This window comes from Mobula hypostoma, chromosome 10, assembly GCF_963921235.1.
Source record: "Mobula hypostoma chromosome 10, sMobHyp1.1, whole genome shotgun sequence".
Classification (NCBI taxonomy): domain Eukaryota; kingdom Metazoa; phylum Chordata; class Chondrichthyes; order Myliobatiformes; family Myliobatidae; genus Mobula; species Mobula hypostoma.
Genome location: NC_086106.1, coordinates 112,096,180 through 112,118,587, shown reverse-complemented (window position 1 = coordinate 112,118,587; position 22,408 = coordinate 112,096,180). Strand labels below are relative to the sequence as shown.

Below are 22,408 nucleotides of genomic sequence, written 5' to 3'. Positions count from 1 at the left end.
GATTTGGAAATGGATAGTTTTATTGGCCTTTGCATGTGAGCAAGTGGTAGAATCTGGGGGAAATTGATAGGATTATGGAGACAATGCAATAGAATTAGGGTATATGGGTGCTGAATGGCCAGCACAGATTTAGATTAGGTTTATCTTTATTTGTCACATGTCCAGTTGAAACACTGCACCAAATCAAATCATCGAGCATGAGCTGGGGCAGCCTGTAGTAAGTGTTGTCAAGCTTCTGGCATTAACATAGTATGCCCACAACTTACTAAACCTAACCCATGCATCTTTAGGATGTGTGAGAAAATCAGAGCACCTGGAGGAAATCCAGAGAGTACATACAAGCTCCTTACAGACAGCGCAGGAGTCAAACCCTCCCCTCTCCCCCATCCATCTAACCTTTCCCCTCACCTGGCTTCACCCATCACCTGTCAGCTTGTAATCCTTCTCCTTCTGCCTTCCTTTCCACTCTTCAAGAGTTGTGGCCCAAAACATCAACTGTTTAATCTTTTCCATTGATGTTGCCTAACCTGCTGAGTTCCTCCAGCATTCTGTGTGTGCTACTCTATTTCCAGCATTTGCAGAATCTCTTGTGTTTATGAGGAACACAGAATAACCTTGGTATGCAAGTTCATGGATCAAAGAGGGATGAATCAAGAAGATAAGCCAATTAAAAGGCATAAAGCATTTTACTTGTACTCTATGCCTAGTTTATGAGGGCAAGAGCAGAGAGGTTATGATACAAGTGTATAAATTTACAGTTAGGCCACTGATGTACAGATCTGATCACTTTACTATACAAAAGATCAAGAGAGCAGATTCAAAGCTTCATTTATTATCTTCTCCAGATAACCACAAAACCGAAAGAGAAAGAATAGCAACATGATCAACACTCAAATAGCCCTCCCCCACACAAAAAAATTAACAAAAAGGGAACAGGACCATTGACCCCTAAATTCCACCCTCCCCCACACAAAAAAATGAAAAAGATCGGATGAAAAACACAGAATATAAAAAACCATAAAACTGGAAAACTGTCCATAGTTTGAGAACGTATCCGTATCCAAAACGCAGAAAACCTGGGTAACATTCTCTGGGCACAGCAGCAGACTGTTCCATCTCCGGCAGCAGAGCGATCACACCAGTGGTCAAAAGGCAGGCAGCTCACGCTCACCTTTTGCATTTGCCTTGAAGTTTCAATCTTCCTCATTGCTTTAATTGACAAATAATGGAAGCTTTAACAGGCGAAATGGAGTTGGATGTTGGCTCGCGCCCCATTCCACAGTGTCCTCACCACAAAATTCACACTCATTGCCTGTGTTTCTGCCTCCCAGAATCCTCTTGGAGAGAGCAAAGCACTGGATCACCCAAACAATCTCCAAATTGCAAATCACAGGCTTCAACAGTTCCAGAAACACATTCAAGAGGGAAAACAGATGAAAAAGACATAAGAAGTGAAATTAAATAGTTTCGTCGGCTACCCAGAAGATGTCGACTGTGGGAGCATTGTACACAAGCACAATCTTAACCAGACCAAAAATTTATGAGGTTGTTTATTTTCCTTAGAATGGAGAAGGAAAAGAAGACACCTAATTGGAGATGTTCACAAATTATGCAGGGTACCTACAGGAGAGATACTGTTTCCCATTAGTAGTGTTGTCTATGATGAGTGGCATATATTTACATTAAGGGGAAGGGGAGTGAAGATAATTTTCCCTTGTAAAGCCAATGGTCAAAATCTCGAACACACTATCTGATGTGGTGGTGACGACAATGTACTCAAATTTAAGTGTTAGAATTTGTCACCCCTGTTGTTTCTCAGACCAGGCCCTCATGCTGCGGGATCACTTGCTGCAGTCGCCCAGGGGAGGAGATGCCAGAGGCAGTGTGGCACAGCAGATGTCTGGGCTGGGTTGGGTTCTGTTCCCACGCATTGGTGCTATCCATTGGTCTGCAGCTGCACTAGCATGTGAAGAACTGCTGTGTACTTGTTCTTGCAGAAATGTGACTCCAGGACAATCATCCCATGCACCAATCTGCAGACCATGAAACTCGGGGACTTGGGCTATTCGTTTGAGACCGTACGTTTAATTGCTATCGTAATTATAGGTGCCTTGTGCAGTGTGTGACCATTTTGATACTGTTTTTCACCTTGGCCTCAGAGGAATGCCGTTTTGTTTAGCTGTACAGGTTTCCCCTGCCATCCGAAGATACAGCGTTCCTATGAAACGGTTCGTAAGCCAGAATGTCGTAAAGCGAAGAAGCAATTACCATTTATTTATATGGGAAAATTTTGTGAGCATTCGCAGACCCAAAAATAACCTACCAAATCATGCCAAATAACACATAAAACCTAAAATAACAGTAGTATATAGTAAAAGCAGGAATGATATGATAAATACACAGCCTATATAAAGTAGAAATACTTTTCCACAATCATTGCCTGAACCGTTCTCCGTAGCAAAAATCTCATGCAAGCGTTCTCGGCAAAAACACAGAGCAAGCGCCGTTGGCAGAAAATCTCACGCAAGCGCTCTCAGCAAAAACACTCTCTCCAGTAACCTTTAAGCTATGAAGTTGCCAAATCATACCAAATAACACGTAAAAATACATAGCCTATATCAAGTAGAAATAATGTATGTACAGTGTAGTTACTGGAATTGGGACAGCGCAGAGCACACTGATAATGGTGTATTAGGCTGAGTCGTCGGAGGTTGGGGTGGTGCAGTGGCCCCCACCCTCCAGACATCGACCCAATACCGATCCACGAAGCACGCAGGGGTACAGCAGTAGCCGGGACGCATCCAGCACATTTAAAAAAAAGCCAAAATAAACAAGCTAATTAATTAGGTGCCGCCCGGCACGTAATTGTTGGCCCAGATCAGAGGCGATTGCATCACCTCTGATCTGGGCCGACATTTACATGCCGGGCAGCACCTAATTAATTTGCTTGTTTATTTTGGCTTTTTTCTTAAAGATGTGCTGCATGCCTCCCGGCTACTGCTGCATTCTCCGTGGATCGGTATCTGTCCGCGGCCTGGGGGTTGGGGTGGTGGGACACTGGGGTATCATCTCATCGTCGTCTGTTTCCATTAGGGCAGGCAGGTCATCTTCTTCTATCTCTGCCTGCCTCGATGTCGAAGGTCGAGGTTTGTCGTCTGCTGTGGCTGATGTGGAAGGCTTGCTTGACTGCTTAGCCTCGCGCATTTTCCTATCATACAGTTCTTTGTAAGCACTCAAACCATCTTGCAAATATGCCCTAAACCAACGCACCCTTTCAAAATTAAAGTCGTACTTCATCATTACTCATTCGGTTTCGATTGTTATCCTTTCCTCTTCCAATTGCATCAGCTCTTCATCTATCAGTTCTTGGTCATGGGATGCCAAAACCTCTTCAACATTATTTTCATCAACTTCCACAAGCCAAACTCACTTTGTCCTTACTTCGTTCACCACGATCGAAACGCTTAATTATGTCTAGTTTTACGCTAAGTGTAACACCCTTAGGAGCTCTTTTAGGCTTTTCTGATACCTTAGAACTCATCTTGCTAACGGCTGCTCACAGGCACATGCTTAAGCAATGCTGGCGAGAATGCCGTTCCGAATCTGGAGGAGAGCGGTTGCTCGAAGCGCGCAGCGCGCTGCTTTTTTTTTGCGCACTGCCTTTTTTCGTAACAGTGAGGTTTCGTAAAGCGAACGTTCGAAAAGCGGGGGACACCTGTATTCGTATGTATGGTTGAATGACAATTAAGCTTGAACTTGAAGTATTCTGATGAACACTTAGGTATAGAAGGCTATTGGCCCAGTTTTGGAAAACAGCATTCTTATTGATTTTTAGCTGACTGCCAACATGAACACTGATCCAAAGGGCCCATTTCCATGCTAACGATGACCCTGGAATTGAGAGAATCTTTATATCATAGTATATACTGGAAGCTATGTGTGATATTTAATCTACAAAACACATTTATTGAGGCAGTAGACACCAGTATTCCAAATCAAACATGTAAGGTAAGTTGTTTGCTAGGACAGGATTAGCCCTATCTAGAGAAACCAAAAACAGCAGAAGCAGTACACAGGAGCCGATATAAATATAATTTATGTCTGGTGATATTAACAGTTCTTGGAAGTTATACAATAAAGAGGATAAACTAGACTCGGATAAAGATCTCCTGTAAATCCAATGGTATCATTCAGTATCCTATGTTTGAAGAGCCACTGGTGGAGAATGGAAATTAGATTCTTTGGAAAAAAAGGTAGCCAATCTCTTCCTAGTTAACTAAAATGTATGTAGTGGGGACAGTTATCAATGAGTGGGCTAGAAATTGCTGTTTCACTCTATATTCTAATACTTGTGGACTGTTCCTCCTTGACACATCAATAATAACTATTTCAGTACACTGCACTTCAGTCTTATCCTTTAACTTTGTAAATTTCCCCTCACCAGTATCCTCCTAGCCAGTTCCCTTTCTAAATTATTTAACATACCCAGTTATTCCAAGTTCCAGCATGCTCTAACCTAATTCAAATGCCCCAGTGGTAGTTTGTTCTTTGGCCAATACCACACAAATTGACACACATAAAAATTGCTAGTGAACGCAGCAGGCCAGGCAGCATCTATAGGAAGAGGTACAGTCGACGTTTCCGGCCGAGACCCTTCATCAGGACTGACTGAAAGAAGAGCTAGTAAGAGATTTGAAAGAGGTCTCCCCCTCCTCCTTTCAAATCTCTTACCATCTCTTCTTTCAGTCAGTCCTGACGAAGGGTCTCGGCCTGAAACATCGATTGTAACTCTTCCTGTAGATGCTGCCTGGCCTGCTGCGTTCATCAGCAATTTTTGTGTGTGTTGCTTGAAATTCCAGCATCTGCAGATTTCCTTGTGTTTGCGCCACACAAATTGAAAATGTTTTTACTCTACCAAAGTATGAAACACTCTGATCTTACTGACCCTATGCCAAGTTACATGTGGCTTAGCTAATCATCCAAAGAATACAAGCTTATGGCTCTGCTTATTAAACTGCCACATTGCGCCCATCACAACTATGCTTTTCCATAAGCCAACGTAAATGATCCTCAGTACTGTGCTGCGATTAGTTGTTCATCCACTCTGCTCCTGTGCATAAAGGCTAAATAAGTTCCATACTTAATGGAAGAGCAAATCCCACCTTCAGTACCATAAACCCACCTTGTGGTCACACCCTCCTGCCTTCCTGAAATGGCCTTTATTTCAGTTTTCAATTTGTTATTTCAGATTTCTAATAGCTACAGTATTTTTTTTTTAAGCCAAGAGAATAAATCAAAAAAGCTGAAATGCTGTGGAATGCACATATAGGCCAACTTTTAATCTTTAACTACATGAATAAAGCATTCTGACTGATTGCATCACGACCTGGAATGGGAACACCAATGCACTGGAATGCAAGAAACCACAGAGAATAGAGAATTTGGTCTGTTCCAATATGGGTACAGCTCTCCCCACCATCGAGGACATCTACAAGAAGCAATCCATCATCAGGGACTGCCATCACCTGGACTATGCCCTCATCTCAAGACTCAACAGCAGCTTCTTCCCCATCTTCTTGAACCAACCCGAAAAACTTTGACACAACTTCAGACTACATTTTCCCCTTCCGCTTTTTTCCTCAATTCAATTTTCATGGAGCTATGGCGGCACCAAATGACTAACTTTTTGAACTCATCTGTGGAAACAGCTCAAATTCCTCTTTAATGTCTCTTTTTTCCTTTTCAAGGTAGCTGAGTTTCCATCGAGGAACATGATCAGCAACAGCACTCAAACTGCGGTTTCTCATGGTGGTGAGTTCCTGTTCTTGGAGCCCACCGACTAACTGGCTATTTTCCAACATTCTCCAGGCATGGGATGGAAGATGGCACCTCCAGAGTGCGGCCCTGTGGACAACAAATTCCAGGCTGGTGCCGTTGACTGCGGAACATCAGGATTTCGCGGCAGTGGATACTGCGGAGAGGTCTCTGTAGTTGAGCGATTGCTCTTTCTCTCAATGGTGGGAAGAATTTGCTACAGGTTCTTCAGTCAGAGAATCTCCAAACTAAAAAGAAATGCGGCAGACTGTAATATCCTAACAGTAACTGTTGATCTCCCCTTTCACTGCGAAATAGGTGACATCTCTCTGTCCCTCGTTAGCATGAGAGAGCCTGTCAAACTGTTGGGTAAACAATAGTTTTCGTTGACTGCAGATCATGATCTTTCTTTGGGGACTTTGCTATTGCTTGGTGGGTGGCGGGCACTGATGCCTTCGGCTGAAATGATTGGGGTGGAGAAGAGAGGTTGATGTTTGCTTCTGCTTTCACAGGGAAGGGGGAGAAGGGGCTTTGGGGTTCTAATTGTTTTTCTGTCATTCATTCTTTTGGGGTTCTGTTTTCTGTGGATGTCTGCAAACAGTAAAAGTTTCAAGTTGTATACTGTATATATTCTCCGATAATAAATGGAATCATTTACACTATATGTATGCCTATGATAAGAATAAACTTGACTGAATGGAATATGACAAAAGTGTAGACAAATACAAGATTAGGACCACTACTCGTGGTGAATAAGCTGGTCACATTGAGGAGAAAGATCATCTAAACTAGTTGAACTAAATGACATACTTTCATCTGACAGTTTCTTGCAAGTGCAACCAACATTCCACAAGCATGGTATACTAGCCTGTCACCCAATGAATAGTGTTACAGTTGTGATTCAATGCTGTTCTTCTTTCTCCTGATGTCATATGACAGAAAACAAGCTGTTTTGAATGCTCTATGAATCCCAACATTTATAACTGTCTCACATTCCATTTATAAATATAGTGATTAAGAGTGGATACACACTACAATAAACATTTGTAAATTTCTGTTCTATGCTTGATAGTTACCTAGCTTTGAAAAGTACAAGTCAACAAGTGACCACACAAGAACTTGCTTGGGAAAGCAAACCTAACTATGTAAAAAAAACACCCTAAATTTTGGACCCATAATTACACGAGTCCAACAGATGCATTGAGATTGCCTCCTATCAATGGGAATCTAAATTGTGGATAAATTTGTTATTCGATGACAACTTTGTATTAAAACTAGTTTTGTGCTGCTTTCATGAAAGTTTACTGATGTCCTGAGTACCTGTATCAGAACTATATTCCAATATCAAAACCAAAATCAAACTGCAAAGGGACACCATGATAGTGTAGCAGTTAGCACAATGCCGTTACAGCTCAGAGTTTCATGTTCAATTCTGCTACAGTCTCTAAGGAGTTTGTATGTCCTCCCAGTGAATTTGTGCATTTCCTCCAGGTGCTCTGATTTCCTCCCACATTCCAAAGACGTACCAGTTTGTAGGTTAATTGGTCATTGTCAATTATCCTGTGATTAAGCTAGGATTAAATAGGTGGGTTACTAGGCAGTGCAGCTTGTTGGGCTGGAGAGGCCTGTTCTGTGCTGTTATCTCTAAATAAATCAATTAGGACTCAGCATGAAAAGAATACCTGCCAGCCTTCATCACTATATCAACCCCTTCCTCTCCAGCTGACACCATCAACCCCTCATGTGGATTCTACCTATCACTTGGGTCAAATAGCAGCCCTGAAAGGAACTTAACATTTCAGGACAAAACCCTGTCTCAGACCTGTGTTGAGAGGGAAGATGGCCAGTTTAAAAAGAGAAGTAGTATTGTGAGATGGGACTCCAATATGAAGGTTGGCAGGTTACATCAGATAGGGGAGGGGAGAAGAGATGGAGCTGGGAGACAAAAGCAAGTGAAAAATAGATGGAGGCAGACAAGCAGAGAAAGGTTAAAAATAAAATGAACTGAATTAACACGTTGGGGAGAGTGCAATGATTAGAGGCAGTTGCTGGAGGGAAGTAAACAGGAACACAAAGGGCTACCAGTTGATCATTCTCATTCATACAGCTTTAAATTATTAGATGATTAGGAGAGGTGAATGGGAGAGGGAACCAGGACCAGATGGTCAGATGGGGTGGGTCGGAGGAACCTGTGAGTGAACTATGTGCAGTGTAGTGGATAAATGGAACCATGAGGTGGAGAGAGATGAAAATAGGAGATGGGGCAGGGGTTGACAAAACAAGGCCAGCTTCTGCTTCACTGCTCACATCTTTATATTGACTATCTCAACCCAAAAACATCAACCACTCTCATCTCTAGATACTGCCTGTTCTTTTGAGTTCCTCATGCAGTTTGTTTTTTGATCAAATTTAATGCATGCTCTAACAAGTTTAATAAAATCCTAAACAAAGGAATGCAATCAATAAGAAAAATGCTATAGTAACATCTGTAGCATGCAACCAACTAAATTGTATAAATGGCATTAAAAGAATGTTAGTACTACAAAATCCCAATTTTTATTACTTGGCAGGATGTCATGGGATACCCAAACCCCTCTGTGGTATTCAAATGAACTCCAAAATGTAGTGTTTTTGAATAATTAACAGAGCAAAATTAACTTTGTCTAAGTCACTCAATCTGCAAGCGTGTGAGCAGAGTGTATTTGGATAATTTATAGATATAGTGTGGATCAGGCCCTTCTGGCCCAAAAAGCCACACCGCCCAGCAACCCACCTATTTAACGCTTGCCTGATAGCAGGACAATTTACAACAACCAGTTAACCTACTAACTGTCAAGTCTTTGGACTGTGGGAGGAAACTGGAGCACCTGGAGGAAACGTACACAGTTCACAGCGAGAACAGACAAACATCTTACAGATGATGCCAGAATTGAACTCCAAAATGCCCTGAGCTGTAGTAGTTTCACATTAATTAATTATAGCTTTAATTCAAATCTATTGCTTTCAATGAAATAATTTAGTTCTGAAATTTTAAACATTGCACGGACAACTAAAGAATTCCACACATGGAAGGCAAGTGGTTGCTCTGTGTCAAAGATATATAAACACTTGTCATGTCACTGATCACAAATGGTAATGAACTATTAAGAGATTAGTAACAATTGTCTTGAAAATGAAGTGTATTTGCTAATTGGGTGTGCAGAAATAGAGTAAGAGGACGATGAGTACTTCATGTACTTAAACAGATCTAGAATAAAAAGCACACATCCACATGAAATATCAGCTTCATACAAATCTCTTGTTTGTGAAAGGAAACCACCTGGCTTATGGGGTCTGGTCTATTTTGTAATTCCAGATCCACCAATGCGGTCAACCTTTAATGTCTGTTCAGTTTAGAGGCAGATTAAATTTGACTGTAAATGTTGACCTAGCCTATTATTTCTGCATCCCACAAAGAATAAAATTTTTAATTATTTTAATTAGGTAGGGCAAAACAAAGTCATTAACCAAGAAAAAGAAATGTCCAATGTTCCTCTGCTCTTGATTTAAATAGTCAAACTTTTGCTGGGTTTGCCTGTTTAAAGGGAAATGGCAGGTTAACACACGAACATCCCAGAATCTTAAGTTATACTCAAACAATTTAAAGCTGTTCCAGATGTTTAATTTATAAGGTATCCTATCAGATAGTCAATATGCAGCATGCAACTTTGAGATATCCTATTAGCAAAGTCAATGACTCATTTGTTATTTCTGCTTATGGTTTATCCATCATTTTCTTCCAGATTATATGATTGGGTATTTATTAAATTCTTAACAGGTTACTTCTACTGGAGAAAACAAAAATAATCATAAATGTAGTCATTTTTAAAGCTGCTTTGGTTTCTAAATAACTTAAAAGAAATAACTAGATCATACAAATGAGGGATTTAGGAGCATGCATTTGGAGGAATGAATGAGAGAAAAAATAAAAAGAATGAGACAACTGAGAGAGAACTTCATCTTAGTTAAGAGTTACAGAAAGTATCTACTGTTGTCAACTTGGTGGGGGGGGAAGAAACACAGAATGCATGCTTAAGGGAAAAAAAATAAAACATTCCAAACTAAACTTCACACAAATCAGGAGTGTAATGGAATCTCCTCTACTTGCCTGGATGCAACTCCCGTAAGTCTAAAGCGTTTTGATATAACCAACAAAGCACTGCATCCACCAGCCTAAATATTCATTGCCTTCACCAGTGTAGTGCACACCATCTCCAAAATACATGAAATACAAGCCAAGATAATATTGACAGCATTTATCAAACTCTCGGTCTCTACCATCAAGGATAAAAACAGACGCATGGGATATATCATTATCTGCAGGATGCTCTCCAAGTCATACATCATTTCAAATGGGGAAATATACAAAAGTACCTCAAAAGAGGGGGAAAGGGCAAAATTAAAGATGCATCAGTGCAAAATATTTTTCAATTTTTTTGCTATCCACAAAACACATGACCAGTAAGCTTGAAATGGCCAAGCCAAAGGAAAGCTCACAATCTATTTACATAGGTTACAGCATCTAACTAAAATTGAAAAGACTGTTTAGTGCATTTATTCATGTGCATCATGAAAATAAACTATTAAAGAAAATTCTTGGCAATAATACAGAGCAACAGATGCACACCTGTTTTCATTAATAATGCATCTTGATTATTTTTTGATTGATGACCTAGGTATTGAGGACTATACAATACATTCATGAGTATAAATACTAGGGATGAAATCATAAGTGCTGCAGTTACAAAAGTCACAATGACAACAGCACAATCCAATCTTGGAAAAACTTCCATTTTTTCCCTTCAAAGCAGATTATGGAAATTTGTGATTTTGTGCACACTTCGCTGGACTTTTTGATTACGAAACAATGATATATTGGAGTTTTCCTATTTTGATTTGAAAGAAAAATTCTGCTTTTAAACTGACATTCAAAAAGATCCAAAAATTTAACCAGAGTAGAACAGTTAAAAATTATGGTCACTGGTTTCTAGAACAGTAAGTGTGTGAATGTTAGTGCATATACAATCATTTTTAAACTACATTTAAGCAGATCAAAAGGGTTGCAATAATTGAAATTTCCAAGTTATTATATGAATTTTAGTAACCATCTCCCACCCGCCACATAAAATAACACATTAGTTGACTTGAAAAAATCTAACATTATGGAAATTACCTGTACATTTTTAGTTTTTTTTCTAGTAACATGTTTGCATAGTATTAATTACTGAATAGAGTATATATTCCAATAATTTAATTAAGGGCAATTAGGGGTGACTGTTCAATGGCTTTTTAAAAAAATATAGTAAAGGCACATGAATATGAGTAGATAAAGAAATTTAATTAAATAAATAATACAACAAACATTGTACATGCACATTTCCTTATTGAGAAAATTGATCCAATATTACATGTATTTGTTGGAAAAATGTGAAACTTTGCTTTCAGTAACTGGTGTAGCAATAACTTAAACCAAACATTTCCAATAACTGTCGATCAGTCCTGCACATCAGCTTGGAGGAATTTTAGGCCATTCTTCCTTACAAAACTACTTCAACTCTGGGATATTGGTGGGTTTCCTTGCATGAACTGCTTGTTTCAGGTCCTCCCACAACATTTATATAGGATTAAGGTCAGGACTTTGACTTGGCCATTCCAAAACATGATTTTTCTTCTTTTTAAAACCATTTTGTTGTTGATTTACTCTTGTCTTTAGGATCATTAACTCGTTGCATAATCCAACTTATATTAAGCTTCAGGGGACAGACTGCTACCCTAACATTCTCTTGTACAATGTCTTGATGCAATTTTAAATTCATTGTTCCCTCAATGACTGCAAGCTGTCCAGGCCCTAAGGAAGCAAAGCAGCCCCAAACCACGATGCTCCTTCCATGATGCTCCACAGTTAGGGTGAGGTTTTGGTGTTGGTGTGCTATGCCCTTTTCTATCCAAACATAACAATGTGCATTTCTGCCAAAAAGTTGAACATTCATCTCATCTGTCCACAGAACATTAGCCCAGAAACTTGTAGAACACGGGTGGCCAACCTTTTACATTCCATGCGTCAATTTTTTCATGCACAAGTTCAAATGCGATTTTTTCATGCCTGAGTTCTATAATTAACATATTTTTACAAGAATTGAATAGGGGTACAAGAGTTGTATGGTGCATCTGAACTTGTGCGTGAAAAAATTGACGCATGGAATGTAAAAGGTTGGCTACCGCTGTTGTAGAACATCCAGGTGGCTTTCCGCAAACTTAAGATGTACAGTAATGTTTTCTTTTTGGAAAGCAGTGGTTTCCTCCGTGACATTCTTCCACGAACACCACTCTTGTTCAGTGTTTTTCTTATAGTGGACAAATGAACAGGGACCTTAGCAAGTTCTAAAGATTTCTGTAGGCCTTTTGCTGTTCTTTTTCACATCCATCAGCTTTGCACGTTGTGCTCTTGGTGTGATCTTTGCAGGATATCCACTCGGAGAATTTCCCGTACTGTGGACTGATGAACACTCAGGTCTTTAGAAAAGCTTTTGTGGCCTTTCCCAGCTTCAAGCATCTGTACAATTCTTCTTCCTAGGTCCTCTGAAAGTTGTTTTGATTGAAGCATGGTGCAAATAAACAGATCTTTCTTGAGAAGAACAGGCTCTGTTGGTAACCTGACCTTGTGTGTCTTTTTTATAGGGCAGCAGGACACCTCCACAACCCACACCTCCAATCTCATCTCATTGATTGGAACACCTGACTCCAAATAGCTTTTGTACAAGGCATTACTTTTTCACATACTTTTTCCAATAGATACATGTAATATTGGATCTTTTTCTCAATAAGATAAATGAACAAGCATGTTTTTTTGTTTTTATTTAATTGGGTTCTCATCTAGTTTTAGGACTTTTGTGAAGACCTGATCATATTTTAGGTCATATTTATGGAGAAATAAGAGAAAATTCCACATGGTTCACAAACTCTCTAGCACCACTGTAAATAACATTCCAACCTATTTCTCATGTGCATTTTTATTTGCCAATTCCACTGATTTTAGCAGTTGCCACAGTCATCCCCAGTGCATTTTTAGGTTATTATTCTGTAAAACTTGCCATCTCCCTTGTCTCCCCACAATCTCCTTTAACAAAACCCTTGGACATTTCACTATTTCGTCCCTCTTCCCTCCGGGAGAAGGCTCAGGAGCTTCGTACGGCCAGATTTGGGAACAGCTTCTTTCCAACTGTGATAAGACTGCTGAACGGATCCTGACCTGGATCTGGGCAGTACCCTCCAAATATCCGGACCTGCCTCTCGGTTTTTTTGCACTATCTTACTTTCCATTTTTCTATTTTCTATTTATGATTTATAATTTAAATTTTTAATATTTACTATCAATTTGTAATCCAGGGAGCAGGAAGCACAGAATCAAGTATCGCTGTGATGATTGTACGTTCTAGTATCAATTGTTTGGCGACAATAAAGTATAAAGTATATAAAAGTGTATTCCCCTTCCCACCCCCCATTCTTAATTAAATTCCTCAATCTTTTGGAAGCAACAATTTTAGGTGTGAATATACCCCCAGAAGATTTTGAATACTTTTCCACTTTAAGGTGAGATAAACAGACACTTTTCTATTCTCCTTGTTTACATGCAGTCAATTTAGTGATTTACACTAGTTTTAAAAAATATTCTTGCTGATGTACCTGTCTGACTTCCTTGTTTTTAAACAAAGTAATAAAATCACTCAGTGCTGGTAGCATCCTTTCATCTCATCTATCAACCAATACAAAACATAAATCATATACAATATTGCTTGATTTTGAATTGGAAAGTTATTTAACACAACTGACTTTTGTGTTAAGCCTCAGTGGATTTGCACCCAGAACAGTGTATGATAGTCAGAAATATGATGGCTAAATTTCAAAGAATAAAATGAAAATGACAGTCACTGACCAAAAGTAATGCAATAAACTTTTATACGCCTGGCATGAATAGTTTGTCTTTTTCAAATATGCGATTGAAACATTAGCTATTCAGCAGTTCCAGATTTGTATACAATTGTGAACATAATAGAAAAGGTTTTAGCATGGTGTTTAAAGTAAACTGAAAAAGCAGTGCTGAACTAGTAAGTTGAAGATTTTACCTCAACTGCCTCCCTACAATTTCAAAACATCACTCACAATAGTACTCGTTTGTCCTGGTGTCTTTTGCACAATGTACTTCATTTTGTTTCAGTAAGAAATTGTGGTGCAACATTTACTCTTTATTCATCATTGAATCCACAGCTTAGCCTCCCATTGTGCTGTTCTGAAGCTCATGGATCAATAAGCCAACAGTTCGCCAACTCACCATTTAAAACATGATCCAGACAACAATTAATTCAACAATCACTGGAAGTATTACTGCTATTGCAGTACCCTGGTTAACCAAAAATCCCATACTTTATTAGAAAATTTTTTCCATGCTTTGTTAATTATGACTTCCTTTTTAAAGCATTAGGATATGTGAATTTGGCAAAAATTCAAGATGACTATCAGATCAGTTAACTTTTACAAAGACAATGAATGTGGCAATATCACAGCAGTAACAATGAAATGTAATACTCCTCATTATCAACAAAATCCCCTTTTCAGTTTGTGTAACACACTTCTGATAATATATTGTGCTACTTCCCCCTATCCCAGAGGTTCACAACCTTTTTTATGGCATGGCCTCCTAGCATTAATCGAGGGGTCCGTGGACCCAGGTTGGGAACCCCTGTCCTATCCTGATTAGAGTTTAACCATTCATAGGAGAAATATTACAAGTTTAAAAGCAACAAAAGTGGAAGTCAATTATTTGCGTCCATTTCCCCTCACTCAAAAATATCCAACCTGCAGACCAAAATCTACAATTACTTGGATTAGTCCTACAACGAGCAAACAAAAGTACTGTGTTTTATCATTCAGATCTATAGCATTCATCAGGCTTTAAACATTAAGTTATAAAGATCTTTTTTCCCCCATTGTTATGAGGAGCCAATGACTGGAAAACGTGCTGAACTACAGTGAAACAAATCCACCCAAGCAAATTTAAACCAAGAATTACAATTGTAAATTTGTACAGAACAAAAAAGTAACAATAGCTATATAATCTACCTACCCCCAGTTCCAAAGGTTAATTCTCTAGATATGTGATTACTGCTGCAAATTTTAAAAAAAGACCATCTGTTGTCCTAAACTACCATTTAAGTACAAGATGAAAAATGTGGTTGTGCAAAACTGCATTAAAAAGCTAACATCTGAAAATAATGAAATAATGCATTCAGTGTAGAATAAATGCAAACTTGCAGTGAAATAGGATAAATAGTCAAATTATTCTTACTTCCTCCCAATGTTGTTTTAACATAACAAATCAGATTTAAAGAGTGCATCTACAGCATACAAACCCAAGACTATAGATCATCCATTTCACTGCATACAACTTGTCAAGTCCCTACAGAAACTCCTACCCTCCATTTTGACATTCAGTTAATATTTCATTGCTTCATACAACCTTGTACTTTGATCGCCTAAAAAATGGAAAACAAAAGCAGAACAAACCTTCAGATGTAGAGGTATACTTCAACCCATCAGATTTGGTAAAATCTATGCTGGCATAGCCTCCAGAATCTATTCTGCTGGCGACGTGGGGTCGATCTGAAGCCTGCACACCTCCATTCGGTTCACAACATCCGTGATCCTCCCTCAAGTCCAAAGCAATATAGTTCAATCCATTCTGAAATCCTGCAGATGTATTCCTGCACATGGTACTTCTGTGTTCATCACTGACATCATTTTGTTTAAGCCAAACATTATCAAATGAAGCAGAGCTGTGCCTTTTACTCCCATCAGCAAAAAAAGGAGACGAGGATGCTACTGAGGGTGTTGAGGAGAATGTCTCCGAACTGTGGCGTCTTCTTCCTTGTGGGTCAGCACGGATCACCTTTGGACCATGATTGGCATCAGGGGGAGGATTGAGGACAGGAAAGGTATTTATACTAGGATACTGATCAATAATACACAATCGCTTTACAATGTCAGTAGGACTAGCCAACTCTGCACTGTCAGGTTTTGGCGAAGCAGAAGGAGTGGCTGTTACCGCCAAATTAAAAGTCATTTCTGTGTAATCATCTACCTCTGCAGGTGTGTTGACACAAGCAGCACCCAGAGGAACACTGATGTAGGCATCATTTGGCTGGCTTCTAGTTACACTTGAACTTGAAACAATGGGCATACCAGTCAAAGAATTTGAGGAAAGAGTAGCTGGTTTTGGCGACTGTACATCCAAATCGACACTCATGTAGTCTGACAACGGGGAGCGTCGATGCTCACTGCTGGAGCCAAGAGATGAAGGGGATCCTTCCGCTGAAAGCGAGTACGGCGTATTACTAGTTTTCTCACTAAAAGCAATATTAATATATTCTCCTGGACTTTTTGGCTCAGGTGGCAAACTTTGCTCAAACAGTCGTGGTAAACTGTTTACTTCCGGCATGCCCAGTGATAATCTTGTAGGTCTTTCAACCCTGCCTTTCTGTACAACACGATCACCTTGGCCAAGTGTCCTTGGAGAATGCGATGTTTCATGAATTAAACCACTGTTGGTAATACTGCCAGTAAACAATGATGCCTCCCCATACATCAACCTTCCTGGTGAACACATAGGAACATATTCATCATGCTCACCGTTTTCTTGTGAAGGAGTTTTGAATGATCGAGGCAGTGAATAATACGAGCTGTAAGACTTTTGAGATTCAGGGCTATTGTGATTATAGAAAACATCACTCGATAATTTCCGTGTATTTAGATTTCTTTGGGACATATCCATATAGTCACTATTTGATAACTTTTCATTGTTGCTGCTCACTAGTTTGGAACTATATTCTGTAAACATGCTTCGCACTGGAGAGCTGCTATCATTCGGGGACATCACCATGTATCCCCTGGAGTCCATTTGACTTATCGGCAAAGAAATAATTTGTTTTGGAGCAGACATGCTTTTAAAATTCATTGGCATATAATCATGATTTCTATTATGGCTGGCAGATGCAACTCCAGGCATCATTGGCATATAACCATCATCTCTTTGTCTATTTTGGCTTTGGTTAACTGATGACCCAATCTCAACATCACTATAATCTCCATGGTAAGGATTACAGGTCAACTTTGGTGATGCAGAACATGACAGCTGATTACCAATACCCCCATAGTTTGAATCAACATTAGACTCTTCCAAAGATGAAGTTGTCTGTGTAGTCTTTTGATGCATTATCACTGCACCAGGGGTGGTTAGAGAATGGGTCCTCTTTCTGTATCCTTTTTCAGCAATCATGTAGTCATCTCGTACTCTGCTTTCAGGATTTACAGCATTAATATGTCTGTCCATTGAGATGTAATCACACAAACAACTTTCTTCTTGAATTGGTGGTGTATTACCAAGTGAATCTGGTGTATTGCTCCGAACACGGAAGTACCTAAAGTCCCCAGGACTAGATCCATATTCATCAGAGGAAATAAACCCACCATCACTTGGGGAACCACAAATAGATGAACTTGATGGACGAGTGAGGGGATCAGATGCTGAACCATGCCCGCTACTGGAAGAAACACTTACAGGACTTGTGGTAGATGGTAGGTATGTCACTGGCAGAGATACTGACCTACTATGGTTTGAAGGGCCAAATGGTGGCTTTACATACCTACTACCCCCATCTCCCCTACTTAAGCCCATTCTTGCAGAATTTAAGTGGATTAAACTTCCAGTTACAGACCCAAATGGCCTTGTCATTGTACCTTCACCTTCACTAGATGTTCGAAAACGGTACGCCTCATTCTTGGATGCAGAAGTCCCAGTCACACTCTCTGTTCGAGAACGCCTCTGCAATCCAGTCTGACTAGGTGGCAAATTACCAAGGTGTCTCCGAGTCAAAAATGATATGGGATTAGTCCCAGAGGATTGGCTTTTACTTCTGGGACGAAACTCAGCAAAAGCTTTCAAAGCTTTCATTGTCTCCAAAATGGTTTCATGCATGTTTTGAGCTACCACGGAGTCATCCACCTGCATCCACAACTCACCAGGGCCAATTGAAGCAGAACGCCCCACCTCAATAAAGAAGAAGTTCTCAGAATGGCCACACCTCCTGATGTTCATCAACTGCAAATGCACAGAAGGCACATCAGAATTGATTTTAACAAAATGGATCATCTTGCTGGAAAGACACAGTCTGTACACCCCAGTCAGGTTCTTAGTCTGCCCTAACCCTTTTGGCTTCACGTTAATCTGCCACACTTCCTTAAAAACAGTGCCAGGAGTAAAATTGCCATAGTTTTCTTCCACTTCATCAGGATCCATAACCGTCTTCTTCCCCTCATTCATTAGTTCACTTATGGCCAAATACCAGCTTTCTTGTTCTTGGTCGTTCTCTGCCACCATGGCAAAGTATTCATCTTTTGTGTACAGGGCTATCAGGTACTTGTTTTTGGCATCTGCTCTCCGACTGACCGTGAAGCACTGATAGAGGGGGATGACTCTCTTCGGGGCGGTCGACCGATTCCTCCATTTCTTCTCGCTGTCGTAGTACTCCAGCCTAGCCGGACCCAGGTGGCTCTGGCCCTTCAGTACGAAAAAGCGCTTGTGACCATGCTTCTGCTTCCTCAAGTAACCGTGCTTTTTCACGTCCTCGTAACCGTCCATAGTAGTCGAGGTGGAGGTGGTAGCGGTGGCGGCCGCTGCTCGCGCCATGGGGGCCACCGGCTCCCGCGCGCCCCCGCCGTCGTCGCCGCCGCCGCCGGCCGCCAGCGTCTCGCGCGCATTGGAAGCCGAAGCCGCCGCTGCCTCACGCGGCGGAGGCGCTTGAACTCCGAGCTCGAGCCGAACCGTGTTGTTGTTGCTGGCGGCGAGCCTGTCGCGCGGCGCCGACTCCGGCGCGTGTCCACCTCTTACCGTTGTCGCCGGCGACGACGGTGGCGGTACCGACGGCGTGTGTGGCGTTGTTGTTGTTGTTGCTGCTGCTGTCGTCACCGCCGTTGTCACCGTCCTTCTCCTGGCAGCCGTATCTCCGGCGCGTCTGTTGTTTTCATTGTCCCCTCTGTTGTTGTAGTGTCGGCGTAGTAGTAAATGCTCCTGGTGGTAATAATTGGGCGAGCTCGCCATTGTACCGGCTGCCCCCTGATGGAAGGAAACCCTGCCACCACCTCCTCCCCACGGAATTGCTCGGCTCTCACTTTACCTCAGGGTTTTGGCTGCATAAACATCTCCCTGGCTGCCCGTAAAAAACACACACATCGGAATGGACTAATTTTTACCCCTTCTCCCCGCCCCCCTTTTCTCAGTCACGGCAAAAAAAACAACCTGTGACGTACGCTCCGTAGAGTGAACCGTACTTGCTGCTCTAACGTGGGTGGGCGGAGTCTCCAGTTTATTGGCAGAACGGCCTGCCAGTTACTATCGCACAGATCTCCAGGTGTACTGTCAATCGTAAGCCGGTGGCCTATAGATCGGCACGTCGATTGGTTCATTTTCATCCATCTTGCGGCTGTGCCAATCGGGTGCGAGAAGGGCGGGATCAGTAAGCTGAGTGTTTTTTTTTCCGCTCCCGCCCCGTGCCAAGTTTGTTGGACCTGCAAAGCTTTGCTGAGGCGAGGTATTGTGTAAATCAGTTTGTAATTGAGTAATTTCACTTCTTATTGGCTGTTGCGCAAGTGGTGGTGCTAAAGCTGCAATACGCTAATTTTTTTAAGGAAAAATCTTTCGTTAATTTACATTCATCCAGCATCCAGCAGTTCGTCGCTATCATCAGAAAGACTAATGGAGGGGAAGGGAGATGAATAATATAGTTAATGCTGCAGAACCGGCAGTTAATTGAGATATAACAAATGCTTGAAAGGGAAACAGATTTGGAAAATTTGTTTTGCTTTTAATATATAACTTCAGTTAAGTCTTATATATTGATAACTTCTATATTTACATTTAAATCGACACCCTCTCCCAAACGGTTTTGAAGAAATGTTGAGGCACATCATGTTCATTCCTCCTGAGAGTTGTAGTTGATAAACACTTTTTTTTCCGCGAAAGGGAATCCTTTGAGAAAACTGCATTTGCCAGAAAGCCGTGCAAGCGCAGGCGTGCTTTTTTACCCCCACCCCCTGCGCATTCTTGTGTTGTTTACACCAAAATCTGTGATGAATAAGCGTTTGGTATCCGCAGTGAAAAGAGATGTTGTTACCTTCATACGCACTTCGGTATGCCGGAGATTGAATGAATCCAATCTGCTTATTCTACATATTCCTGTTCTGACACTTTTAGTCTTTAGACTGATAATGAGAAATAAAGGCGGATGGAATGACTGTCTTTACAGGGCGGTTCTACATTATTGATTCATTGATATTTCAAATACGCCTTATCCCGCACTTGTTTCAGAATTGTTGGTTCCCAAATTATGCTGCTTAAAAAACACACACACACACACCAGTTTGATAAAATACTGCAAATCTACTGTGATGTTTCTCAGATTTGTGACTCGTAAAAACAGGTTTTCTTACTAAATAAGGCCTCTATTTCTAATTTACAAAAAAAAAATGCACGCGCGTACGCTACAATCTGGAACAAACTGCTTCTCTTATTTGGCTCAAGGGCACCTGCCTGCTGCAACAGTCGTCCCCAAGATTATTAAAGTTAAATGATAAATAAGTACAAATTTACAAATTACTGCACAAAATGGGAATATAAGGAAATATGTGAATTTTAACACATTGTAGTCCACTGTAATATTTAATAAAAACACACATTGTTACAGTGGAGATAGCAGTAAAAGCAATTTATTTGTCTACATAACAACCGAAAGCAATAGAGTGTGATGTTTGGTCAAATAGGGATGTAGTCGCTCGAGTCCTAAAATATGACTGGAATCCATGAGATGTCATAGAGTTCCAGTTAAACGAAAACAAAACCTTACAGATTTTCATATCACCAATCATACCGAACTGTGTCGACATGATGAAGCAATACTCTCCTACGTTGAACATCACTAGGGGAAAGCAAAGATCACACCGTTGGAGGGATTTGGCGGGTCGAGCAACATTTCTGGTAGTGGGGGGTGGGGCAGAAGAAATCATTGCTGTTTCAGGTCAAGACCTTGCATCTGTAATTCCTTTCCTCTCACAGATGCTGCTTAACCCACTGATTCCCTCTAGCAGTTTGCAGTTTGCACTTTGTGTTTCAGATTTCCCCATCAACAGTCATTATATTCTTTCGATAAACAATACAATGTTTTCCGAGTACAGGAAATATCTACCACAGTGGCTTTCGTAGTAGTGCAATCACTCCAATCTAGTAAAATGTTCTGCTAAATGGTGGTTTAATGGCTGTAAATGGCCCTCAAATGGCTGTAGAGTCCGATCTGGGATCCACATATTCTGGTGTAGTGTGGGCAATAGTTATGTGGTGGCTGTGGTTAGCGACTGGCTGGGTCTTCTTGGTTGTTCAGTCTCTCCTTTCGTTTGTTCTCCTGCAGTACAGCTCCCTCTCGATCAGATTTCCTCCAGGTGTATCGAGTGAGTGAAATATCTTCCCAGATTTCAGATTTAATGTTGAATTTCTTCAGGCGGTTTTTGATGTTATCTTTGAAGCATTTCCTTTGCCAACCAGGGGCTCGCTGATCCTCCTTCGTCTGGGAGTAAAGGATCTGTTTGGGGAGACGTGGGTAAATCATCCGGATGACATGATCTAACTATCGGAGTTGGTATTGCTTTAGAATGGTGGAAATGCTGTTGACGTTGGCCTCCTCCAGTATGCTGGCGTTAGTATGCCTGTCCTTCCAGCTGACAGTGACGCAGTGTTATAACTACTGATCATCCAAGTCCTAAAAGATGTTTGTAAAACTGCCTTGCCACACATTTTGAGGGTAAATAATTTACCTTCATCTCGCCAGCCCGCCTACTTGTCCTCCAAATTATTGGTGAGTATGAGCATCTTATTGTGAATACAAAAATATTGTTACCACCAAGTTCAATCTGCAGTGTGGAATTAATGCAATTAAATAAAATCTATTCTGAGTAATTCCACATTTGAATAAAGTGTTATTAATAAACAGTAACAGTGCAACTGAATATTACAATTATCTAAAATTTCTTATCCAGGTACATTTCTCATTGTTTTGAGAAATCGGCTGTGGTTCACCAGAAACTGGAAAATAGAGCGTCAAATTTAACACTCAATACACTTTATAATTAGATACCAGCCTTGTGAAAGTGTTAGCTGAATGATAATCATAACAAACACTGACAGCCCCAGTACATTTAGTGGTGGGCACTTATTTAGTATAGAGACTTGGATAACCCAGACATCCCACCCTGCAAAAACTCATTTCAGGGAGGTAGCATCCCTGCCCCCTGCAACCTCATGTACCCCCCCCCCCACCCGACGACCTCCAAAGGTGTATGTAATACTTTGTTTAGTGATTTTGTCTAATCAGTAAACCAAGTTGGGTATATGCAGATAATGTGACATTAAACTATGTACTTATGTTTATTCTATTACAACTTTAAGCAAGTCTACAAG

General features: G+C 40.7%; 1 protein-coding gene across 1 annotated transcript in view; it reads right to left on the bottom strand.

The window, feature by feature from the left end:
• LOC134353124 (insulin receptor substrate 2-B-like) overlaps positions 1-19,224 on the bottom strand; it is a 52,795-nt gene extending 33,571 nt beyond the window's left edge. The window contains exon 1 of the mRNA XM_063061056.1: positions 15,415-19,224. Coding sequence (XP_062917126.1) covers positions 15,415-19,003 — 3,589 coding nt within the window. The 5' untranslated portion in view covers positions 19,004-19,224. The remainder of the gene's footprint in view (positions 1-15,414) is intronic.
• Positions 19,225-22,408: the final 3,184 nt, after the last annotated feature.